The following is a 12,238-nucleotide window of genomic DNA, read 5'->3' as shown; positions in this document are numbered from 1 at the left end:
GAGTCCTTGCTACAGACTCAAAGGCCTGATTCAGAGATGGGGGAAGTGGAACGCCGGCCAGAATGGATTACTTAAACTCCTCTAATTTGTTGGCTTGTTCTGATCTCATCAAGATCTTATCCATCTGCACATTTAGTCTTTTACTGAGACTGTGGTCCTTTCTGAAGCTCCCAGATTATCATCAGCTTTCTCATCAAATATGGCAGAGACATTGCAAGCCAAATCCCTCTTGAGAGCTTTGGGGATTACCAGTATATTTAATAGTAGAGAAGAAAGGGAGATAGAGAGGGGAGTGGAGACAGGGGAGGGGGATGGGAAAGGGATAATTGGCTGAAGTCAGCGATGGGGAAGCCTGGGCTGGAACAGGCGCCTCCCACTCTGTGACGCTTTACCCAAGCAAGGAGAGGCAGCTACATTTTTAAAAGTACACAAAACAAAACAAAACAAACAAAAAGCTCACAAAAAGGAATTTTTAAATAAAACTTTAGTAATTGTTTTTCAAAATAAAAGTATTCACATAAAAATCAAGTATCAGTGGGAATGCTTCCCTTTTAAGCCCATTTCCTTCAAACCACACTCCATTAGCAATTTCATGAGTGTGGGGAAGAGCTATTCAGTCCTCAGTACTAGGATCAGCTTCAAAGTCATACTATTTTGAACACAGTGGTCATCCCGTAAAATACGGACAGTGTTTCTCGTGGATAGTCGTTACTCGCATAGCTATTTTGACATGTAAATTACTGTTACATGTCACGTTGGGGTTGTTCTAAGATTTAACAAGTGCTGCTTGGAAGCAAAGGGACTCACAGTGTGATCGCAGTAACGTTCTAGTCGGGGAGATGAGAGGCGCGTCGTAGGTGTCTAACCTGATGAGGTCTCTTCCCTCTAGTTTCAACATGGAGCCCAGCTACGACTTCCTGCACATCTATGAAGGAGAGGATTCCAACAGACCTCTCCTTGGAAGCTTCCAGGGCTCTCAAGCCCCAGAAAGAATTGAGAGCAGTGGAAACAGTGTTTTCCTGGCGTTTCGGAGTGACGCCTCTGTGGGCTTGTCGGGATTTGCGATTGAATTTAAAGGTACTGTGGCCAGTTTCATTGGCGCGTCAAATAATTTGTATCAGGACGTTTCCATTGTAAGCATTTATTTCCGCCATCTTGCCTGTCTGTTTAGTATGTAAAGTGCTCACATCTCTCATCTGTCTGGGGAAAGACAGATCGATCTTTCCAGTGCAGAAGAAAATGCGGAGACACAGTTCTACCTGAGCTAAAAGAAAAAACAAAAACAAACAAACAAAACTCTGAATAATTTCTTTTTTCCCAAATTTATGGCTGTGTAAAAATAATGGTTTGTGTAATGAAGGATTTGATGACATAGAAGAATTATTTTAATATGTGTTTTAGTATCTTCTAGTTTATTTCGTCAGAATGACTAAGATTAAGTACATCAAAATAGCTTGGATTCATCCGTGGTTTTCCACGTGTAATACCCATGGCCCTTGCCCTGTCCTACCACCTGTGGGCCCTGGTCCAATGAATCGTCCAGGGCAGGCAGGGGTTCCTGTGTGGTCACCGGACAGGTGACCCCTACTTCGTTTGGGATCCACCATCCCGTTATCAAACACCCAGAAAAAACAAACAGAGACAAACTCACAAACAAAAACCACCCTAAACTAAGCGTTTTGCTATAGGCTCTGTGAAAATAATTAAACACTTTTCAAATCCACTTCTTATGTGAACAAAGAAAATGCAAGGTATATTGCTAAGAATTAGAGAAAAAGACAATGGAATATCATTTCACAGTAGTGAGTGCTTTGTAAAAAAAATAATGAGAATACGTATATTTAAAGTTTTGAGTTACTTATTACTAGTAGTTAAATTGTCACATACAGTGCAAAACACATTTCATCACTGTTAACTCTTCACTGGGCACGTGTCTCCTTACATGGTTTTAAGTAGAAAATTAATGTATTTCTCTCTAAACAGCAAAACCTACAAACTTACTAATTCTTCTTAAAATGTACAGCAGGAAAAAATTTAAACATTTCAGCAATCAGAGGAGTTCTTATGCTTTGGGGATGGGATCTGTTAATGTCTGTGAATAAAAGTACTTTAAAGCATTTTCTGTATCATCAGGTAGTTTCTGTATTAACAAGAACTCACAGAAACGCACTTCACCGTAAGAATGCCCAGTTTCTAATGAATTTAAAAAAGACCATACTGCATCTAAATACAGGGGTGCACATTTGTCATTTCCTGCTCAGACGCGTGTACCCTCCAGGGCATTCTAGGGTAGATGATCAGCGAGCCAGTGAGTAAGCGTGGGAGGAAAGCCCTGCCTCCTTTGTCTGGGTTCTTTGTGACCCGGCCAGCCATCTCTCTGGTGACTCGAGCTCCTAAAGTCTGGAAAGCTCCCCAGTAGAGGCGGTGGGCAAGTACAACCATCAGAAGACAGGGGAAGGCAGCACTAGCTCACGCTGCCCCAGCGAGTGCCCCTGGAAGGGCCAGCACCTGAGCAGCAGAGTCATGGGCAGCCTCGCCGAGCCTCCATCTCTGGCCCCTGGCTGATCCATCCACAGGGCCCCAGGACTGGGGTGCTCAGGGGTGTCTCCTTAGGGAGAACAGATGTGAACTATGGCAAAACACAGCACGTTATGAAGTCCTGACAGAAAACAGGACAAACTGTGAGCAAAATCAGTATTTGTGATTTATCACAAAACACCCTGAACTGACAACCGATGAATGGAACCAAAAGATTAGATGCAGGATGTTTAGAGAAACGAAGATGACACTTGCCATCAGAAATCCAAATTAGTGACACTGAGCAGATAATTGTGTAAGTGGCATTAACCAAATATTCAACTAAACTCAGAGAGACGTACAAGGACACATGACTGAAGAGACTGAGAAGGCAGCAGTCATGCGGGGTAGACCTCTTCTCTGAGGTTTGCTGCCCTATCTTGGTCTGGGTGACAGGGTCCGCCACGTCTGTCCTGAAGCAGATGCCCCTCCCCCCAGCTATAGCCTCAGGGCCGCAGGTCACCTGATGCTGTGTCCCCCGTCTGGGTCATTCTCCTTACTTCCAACATCGTGGGCATCTTGTCCTCGAGCATCATCACAGGAAGGGGTGAGGACAGGGCAGTGAGACATTTGGAGAGAGTGATGGAGAGACCACAGTCACATAACTTTTATTACAGCATATTGTTATAATGGTTTTATTTTGTGATCAGTTATTATCGCTCATCTCTTAGTGTGCCTAATTTATAAGCAGAACTGTTATGTGTATGAATAGAACAAAATGAAGCATACGTAGTGCCTGGTGCTGTCTGCATTTTCAGCCATTCCTGGGGCCTGGGGACGCATCCCGAATGGGGGGCTGCTGTGTATGGAGAAGTGTCCATGTCCGGACCACTAGCTGCCCAGTATGCTCTGCAGGACACTGGTGGACAGCAGCCAGGGGGACGACCCTTCCAGGGCCTACAGTCATAGATTTTCATTCCTGCTCTGCTAAAACTACATGTTCTCTGCTCTAGATGGGATTTATGCAACTACAAAAAATTAACACAATGTCACCTGCCCTTCAAAATATCCAAATCGGTTTTCAATAAGATGATTAGAATGCTGGTCCCAACATGATACACAGGGACAAACTCCAGTAGCAGTAGAACAAGGGCTTGCAAAAAGGTGTTACATTGTTTTACATATGATAATATCTGTCATCAGTGATATGCTAACAGAAATTATATATTCATATAATATGCATTTATATATATATGTCTGCATACATTTACATGCTTTGGTTATAATGCAATATATGTAAAACACATATATGGCAATATAATAATACATTATAGTATGATAATACAATAATATATATTATAACATAATGGTATAATATAATAAGATATATAATAACATATTCAATTAATCTATAATACATTATGTATTATATAATGATATATATTATAATATAATCTATAATATTTTTAGTATATCTTTCATTTTAGCCAAAGTATGTAAGTAAATAACATAATAGATTCTTATAGTTAAGAATTAAGTTTAACCTGCCATGCATCGGGACTGGGATCCGGTGTGGAGAGGCCCTCATCCCGGAAATACAGCCGAAAAGAGGGTCGCCCCCTCTACTGTCATGCAACACATGTTCATGGGGAACCTGGTGCTAAACCATTTGTAGATGGCCGGCTTCTGGGCTGGGGTTTCGTCTGTAGCAGAGCAAGCTTCCTTGCTGTGATCTATTGAAAAGTCAGCCCTGGACACAAGGGTTTGTACAAGAAAACAAAAAAAAAGAAGAAAACAAATTTAAAAAAAAAATTAAGTTTAAGTCAACAATTGCCAAAGAGATCTCTGTTTGGCTGATGTTGACACGTAGATCTTCATAAATATAATGGGAAATATGGAATAAATACAGTTAAACAAGTCTTTTTTCCTGCAAAACTTCCCAAACTTTGTACCTTTTTCCTCTTCTAAATATCATCCATTTCTAAAAGAATGTGCAATGCAAAGTTTTCAGAGTTCATTTCATTCTTCATCTCTCATGACACATGTGCAGTCTCTCAGGGTGGTCTTCTCCAGACGCGAGTGTGTAGAATTACTAATAAGCAACATGTAGACAATCAGTAAGAAAAAATTTAAATAGGGACCAATATGAATCCCCACCAAAAAAGTTGAAGTCTACACCTTATAATTTTCAGAGATCTTTTGTGTGTGTGATCAGCACTGGATTTTCTACGATGAATGAAGGGACGGACGTGTAAACTCGGTACAGTGGGAGAGATTGTCAAGCCAAAAGCAGAGAGCAAAGACATGTTTATTTTTTCCACTCAAGTTATCCTCGAGCCTGTTGACATTGATGGCCCCAATCACTTTCTCTGTCTCTCACACACACATAGAAGCCAAATTCTGTTTTTATACCTTTCAGCTAAAAAAGGAAGATGAAAATCTCAGGTAACCTCTATAGTGATCACTTGAAGATCTATAAGATTCAGTTCCTGAGGCTTCTGACATGACCAGAAGCTTTGATGATGGCATGAAGGCTGTTGACATGCATAAGCCAAAAACAATCCAAATGATGAAATGATGTATAACTACACACACATCTATAAACATGTGATACCTACAGACATATATAAATATATACGTACATGTAAGCATATATGTGCACAAACACACACACATAACATATATGTGTGCACGTGTGTGTCTGTACATATATACATATATTTCCATTTAGAGTTTTTTGGAGGATCTCTTGAATATAAAGACATTTAAAATATTAAGGTGACCAACCGTTAACTGGGATTAACCGTATAGCTACAAGCTACAAAGACAGTTCTGTATTTATATTTAGGAAAAGACAGGTTTTTAGTGAAAGATTTTTAACTTTTCAAGCAGCAGGTTCAGATTCTCTGCATGTAAGCTGGCTGGGGACCGTCCTCGCAGAGGCGTGCTGAAGCGCAGGGTCAAAGCCCGCCGTGCCCCCGGCCCAGTGCATGGTACGAAACAGGCCTGGAACCGTCTGAGCAGCTACTGCCATTAGGCTGGGTGTTGGGGGGTCAGTACAGGGCAGACACAGCATTTGGCTTCCTCCAACCATGCGTTCCCGGGAAGGTGTGCTCTGCGTCAGGAAGCTCGGTGGGTGCTTCCCCTCCCCGTCTTCCCAGCCGGGCTGCTGTCACCAGTATCTAAAAGTGCATCAGCTTGTGTGAACCAGCCTTCCGAGAAGCCCCATCTTCTCATTGTTCCTAACGCGTGCTATGATTTCATGTTAGTAGGATTTAAGCACAGAGGTGGAAAATGACCTCAGCTTTTCCTGAGTCAGTGTCTTTGGTTCAGTACTATAATCCAGAGCAAAAAGATACATACAATAATAATGCTGTATTTTTTTTAACATAAATGACAGTAATTCAATAGCAATTCTTCCATAAAATGTGGTTAAAAAAAGAAATATAATTTTATTAGATAGGAGTTTTTCCTATTTTTCTATACTTTTTCTATAATATTTAACTGATAATTTTTAAATTGATAATCATTTTTTGGCATATCACTATTAATAGAACTTGATAATTAACAAATAACTTGGTCATTGTTCAGTCTGTGAGTACTGTCTGAGCCTTTCTTGCACACCAGGCGCTGTTCTAGGCACCAAATAAAAACGGTAAGCAACTAAAGGAACGGAAGCTTAAGACTGTGCCCTCATGCAGCTGACATTTATTTCCTCCACAGAGAAGCCACGGGAAGCCTGCTTTGACCCTGGAAATATAATGAACGGGACAAGAATTGGCACAGACTTCAAGCTTGGCTCAAGTGTCACTTACCAGTGTGACTCTGGCTACAAGATCGTGGACCCCTCGTCCATCACGTGCGTGATCGGAGCAGACGGAAAACCTGCCTGGAGCCAAGCCTTGCCTTCCTGCAACGGTACGCATGGATTCTAGGTTTCTCTTCAATAATCCTTCTAATTTGGAACGCACGGTCTCACTTTAAAACCCTGCCACACTTCAGTGCTCTGTTCCTCTAGCAGGAGTTGGCGTCTGATCGCACACAGTGCTAATGGGGACCAAGAACATCACACTTCTCCCTCATTTAGTGGAACTAGTGTATTGGCCATTGCCATGGGCTTCTGGAAGGGCTGGTAATTTTTCCTCAGTTAGATAATTTGACATTTTTAACTTCTGTGTTTGCATATTCCAGGCCCAAGGTACATAAGAAATACAGACAGACACTCGGTGTCTCAGTGCACTGTTTCTTTCTGGGTCTCTCTGTGTCTCTCCTTCTTGTCTGTATTTCCCTCCATATGTATATTTATGTGTTATTTTCCCTCAAGATATCAATCATTGTAATTCTTTATATGGGCATTAAATGAATAAAGCCACATATTATAAGTTACGGTCAACCTTCAAGGACAGAGCTCGCTGTGGTGAGAGCAGCCTGGGGCCTGGTGCCCTGGGCCCTGGAGGGACAGGAGGTGACATAGATTTCCTGGTCATTGGCCACGCTCTGTATGTGACTCTAGGCTGTGGTTGCATTGGAGACTCCAGACAAAACTCCTCCAGCTGTAGACGGGTGACTTGTATCCTCCCCTTTGAGAGTGACACACATTAAAAAGAAGATGGTAAAAACCCATGAGTTTTGGCAGAAAAAAAAATGATTTCCAAGTTATGTTAGGATGAACTCAAGGACCAGTTTAGTTAGATATATTGAACTTAGCCAAAACTTTCCACCCGCCCCGGTTCAGCTCACAGTGTTACTAGTGCTTTCAGACCAAATAGGTGAAATTTAAAAGTCAGAGCATAAAATTTAAAGCAAACAAAACAAACAAACCAGCCTTATGCCCTGAGTTGCACCGCGCCTCTGGGTTTTGGTGTTTATGAGCCTGGGAGCTTTTCGTCTGAGGAAGCCTGCCATGCCAGGATCCAGCTCTGGTTTCTGGCACACAGCAAGCCCTGCATAGAGGGTTCTAGAAGAAATGGATCAATCGGCGAATGGCCAAAAATCATTTTTAATGGAAAAATCTGAAAAAAAGAAAAGAAAGAAAGAATCTGCAGCTTGTCGAAACTTCCTAATCTTACACGTTTCAGTAATAAAGATACAACCCTTGATGCTTCTCAGATCAGGGGGTCTGGAACAGCAGAGCGTGCTGCAACGGGGTGAAAGTGCTATGGTCCCCATGCATGGTGCGTGTGTCCACGACGATTTCCATGTGTGTCTGAACGTGACTGATAAGCTTTGAGTCGCTGCATTATTCGCTCGGGTGCAGAGCAGGAGAGACAGGGCCATCCAGATACAGTGCCTTCAAAGTGTGTGTCAGGGCCTGGGGGGTTTCCTCATTGCAAATCTATGGTCCCACAGCCTCTGCCCAGGGATGGGGTGGTGGTGCACTGGCCTGCAGGGTCTCAGCCCAGAGGCAAAGCCACACACATGGAACCTACTTCCAGACCGACGGTCAAGTCCCTGGGTGAGGTGGGGAAGTGGCCCAGAGCCTGCGGACCTCCGCGTCCTCTCTAGAGAGATATGGTAATATGCCTAGCAGCCTCCACGGATTACCTAATGACCACATGGACATTTAGCTGTACGAGATAGACTTAAAAATGCACATATGTGTAGACTACATCTCACAGGAACTTAATACAAATTCCATCGTACATTAGTTACATTTAAAAGGCAAGTACCCCTTATACAATATAAATAATGCCCAATATATAAAGTAAAATGCCCAAGAACCTCATAGACTTGAAAGAGCTCAAGAAATACCATTCCATCTCAAATTCTTAAAAAGTACTCTAAAATTTCTGTTTCAACGTTTGCTGTTATTTTTTACATTTGAAAGTTTGAAAATCACTTGTTATATATGTGAATTATTCTTCATATGTAAGGATACACACCTATAACTATAAAGGGAAATAAACCTATAAACATACAATAAAAATATGTATTATTCATTTATATTGTTAGTAATGCATAAACATATAATATATATTATAATATATATTAAATATATTTAAATAAATACATTAGGAAAAATAAATATATTAGGTTAAATAAAAAATTAGGTATATATTAAATTTAGATTTAATATATGTGTATCATGTACATGATACGTGTACATATATATGCAAATATAATATGCATATATAAAAAGCAATGTTATAAGGGAATTTTGTAGATTTTTAGCTCTAGGCAACATAAGTTAGTTTTGAATTTTAAATCATGATCAGAAAGGTTGGTTTATGAATCCATACTTTCCAAGGATCTATTTTTTTTTTTTAGGATTTTATTTATATATTTGCAAGGGAGAGAGACAGAGACAGAGCACAAGCCAGGAGGAGAGGCAGAGGGAGAAGCACGCTGTGGCTGAGGAAGGAGCTCAGTGCGGGGCTCAAACCCAGGACCCTGGGATCATGACCTGAGCCAAAGGCAGACGCTTCACCCACTGAGCCTCCCTGGTGCCCTCACCAATCTAGTTAATGAAAAATGCCGAACAGCTACATAGTTAAGTTGCTACGTGAGTTGCTTTGGGAGATTGAATGACATAAAAGTCCCAGGTCCTTCTTGCTAAGTTGACTAAAAACTAGGAGAGGCTCCTGGGAGGTGAGCACAGTGGCAGGCACAGCAGGGTGCCCGCAGGAAGCGGAAGGAGAAGAGCCTCTAGTTGGAACACAGGAAGGGTACGGTGTGAGCTCAGCCCCTGTCAGGGAGTGGGTCCTGCCCGTGGGGGCCCTGTGCCCCGTCCCTGTCCTGCAGAAGGGCCCCAGGGACATGGGTGCGGAGCCCAGCTGGCCACCTTTTTCTGCCCCTCACACTGATAACCACCAGCCCTGTGGCTCCTGAAAGGCCTAGGAAATGCACACCATGGGCCACTGTGCCAGGGATCATGGGCGGCCTGCAAGCTGCCCTCCTGGGTCTTGAGGACCCTCATGGTTTGGGAATGGGGTTCTCAGGGTGGAGCTAGAGCCGTGTCCCAGGGTTATCCATCTAGAGGCAGCCGAATCCTGGCTTCACCGTCCAGGGCTCAGAGGGCAAGAATTTCTACCTCACAGCATTGGGAAGATTGAATGGGGTACACATAAGGCTCCCAAGCAAAGTAGATGCTCAACAAATAGAACATCTTGATTCTTTATGTACATTTTGTTCTATATGTGCATTTTAATCTGTATGTAAACAGCACACATGATCATTTTCAGGTAACAAAAGGCAGTGATCCCAGACTCACATCCAGTTGGCATGTGACTGTTGATCGTGTAATCCCATTATCTCCAATGCATTCACACACACTGAAATTCCCAATAGATACACCCCATCCATGATGTACAAACACATTTAAAAAGATATAACTTCAGGTAAAAGTTGTAGTATCTGTTTTCTTGTATTCCATTAAATAAATGATCTGTACCTCCCAGGTGTGTTCAAATCTCTCTCAGCTATCTCAATAGAGATTATATACAGGGACCAAAGGAAAAATAAGAAAGAAGGTGAGTTTTAGACTTTGTTAAATAATAATGTTGGAGGAATTAAATTTGAAACTTAAATACAATTTGAACTGATTGGGGAATGATAATAAATAGTTTAGCCATAGAATAAACATAAACAATGAAGTCACATCTGGACAATAGATATATAATCAAATTTTAGATTAGAAACTATTTCTTTTTCCATATTTGAAGACCTATAACATCAAGCACTGTTTCTATTTACCAGTCCTAAAAGTGCATAAAACATAAATTTTTATTAATGCTATTTATTTACATTTCAGTAACACTCAATTCCCAAATCATTAAACCAGAAATTATCTCCCACATAGTTTATTTTGGATCTGTCATGGAGAAAAGCACATTTCGTGCATGAATCAATAACTGAGGGTTGTTCAGAAGACTCACTAAATCAGGGGACTTTGGCTACATTTTAAACATTTCGATAGTTCATATATTATGGAATGCAGTCAGTGCATTTTGGACTAGTTTGTTTTAAATGTAGGATATGTTTTTTTTCTTGGTGATTCATCTGTTGCCTCCAATTTTTCTTCACTGAAATTTACTATAAAGTCAGAACTGAAATGGAAACACCCTAGATCCCTTTTGTGGGGCAGGGTGTTTGCTGTGTTATTTCTGGTTTTCATTCAACCTGATGGTATTTTGTTGCCTTTACATGTGAGACATATATTCCAATTAACCAGAGGGATGAGTACGTTTCTTGTGGCCATCTGTAATGATGTTGTTGCTACTCTATTCATTTGGGAAATGATCTGTTTAATACATTGCTTAGCAAAGAGTAAGCATGTATCTATTTTTCTATTATCACAGTATCATAATTTTTTATTTATGGAAAAGCCCACACCCATATATTTCTTACCTCAACACAGTCATACAGACAGAATAATTACTGAGAATGAAATGAAATTTCTCTATATTTTTTAAAAGATATTTTCTTTCTTTCTTTCTTTCTTTCTTTCTTTCTTTCTTTCTTCTTTCTTTCTAATAAATTATTTTTATTAATATATAATGTATTATTTGCTCCAGGGGACATGTCTGTGAATCATCAGATACACACTTCACAGCACTCACCATAGCATGTACCCACCCCAATGTCCATCACCCACCCACCCTCTCCCTACCCCCAAACCCCCAGCAACCCTCAGTTTATTTTGTGAGATTTAGAGTCTCTTACGGTTTTTCTCCCTTCCGGTCCCATCTTGTTTCATTTTTTCCTTCCCTACCCCCCAAACCCCCTGCCCTGCCTCTCAACTTCCTCATATCAGGGAGATCATATGATAATTGTCTTTCTCTGATTGACTTATTTCACTCAGCATAATACCCTCTAGTTCCATCCACATCACTGCAAATGGCAAGATTTCGTTTCTTTTGATGGCTGCATAGTATTCCATTGTATATATATACCACCTCTTCTTTATCCATTCATCTGTTGATGGACATCTGGGCTCTTTCCATAGTTTGGCTACTGTGGACATTGCTTCTATAAAGGTTTAGGCTTTCTTTGTTGTTCTTTCTCCATCTCCTTTAGGTGAAGGGATAGGTTGAGTACTTGAGACCTTTCTTGTTTCTTGAGAAAGGCTTGTATCAGTATATACTTTCCTCTCAGGACTGCCTTTGCTGTGTCCCACAGATTTTGAATAGTTGTGTTTTCATTATCATTTGTTTCCATTAATTTTTTGAAATCTTCTTTAATTTCCTGGTTGACCCATTCATTCTTTAGTAAGATTCTCTTTAGCCTCCATGTATTTGAGTTCTTTCCATCTTTCCTCTTGTGATTGAGTTCTAGCTTCAGAGCATTGTGGTCTGAAAATATGCAGGGAATGATCCCAGTCTTTTGGTAGCAGTTGAGACCTGATTTGTGACCCAAGATGTGATCTATTCTGGACAATGTTCCATGTGCACTAGAGAAGAATGTGTATTCTGTTGCTTTGGGATGGAATGTTCTGAATATTTCTGATGTCTATCTGGTCCAGTGTATCGTTTAAGGCCTTTATTTCCTTGTTAATCTTTTGCTTGGATGATCTGTTCATTTCAGTGAGGGGGGGTGCTAAAGTCCCCTACTATTACTATATCATTGTCAGTATGTTTCTTAGATTTTGTTATTAATTGGTTTATATAATTGGCTGCTCTCATGTTAGGGGTATAGATATTTAAAATTGTTAGATCTTCTTGTTGGACAGACCCTTTGAGTATGAGATAGTGTCCTTCCTCATCTCTTATTATAGTCTTTGGCT

General features: G+C 40.9%; 1 protein-coding gene across 3 annotated transcripts in view; it reads left to right on the top strand.

Moving 5' to 3' along the window:
* The window catches only part of CSMD1 (CUB and Sushi multiple domains 1), a 2,014,336-nt gene that overhangs the window by 1,751,970 nt on the left and 250,128 nt on the right, over positions 1-12,238 (top strand). For all 3 annotated transcript variants that reach the window (XM_047713603.1, XM_047713595.1, XM_047713613.1), the window contains 2 exons: positions 890-1,077; positions 6,241-6,435. In XM_047713603.1, coding sequence (XP_047569559.1) covers positions 890-1,077; positions 6,241-6,435 — 383 coding nt within the window. The remainder of the gene's footprint in view (positions 1-889; positions 1,078-6,240; positions 6,436-12,238) is intronic.

The sequence above is a fragment of the Lutra lutra genome, chromosome 2 (assembly GCF_902655055.1).
Source record: "Lutra lutra chromosome 2, mLutLut1.2, whole genome shotgun sequence".
Lineage (NCBI taxonomy): Eukaryota > Metazoa > Chordata > Mammalia > Carnivora > Mustelidae > Lutra > Lutra lutra.
This window is presented reverse-complemented; position numbering and strand designations above follow the sequence as displayed.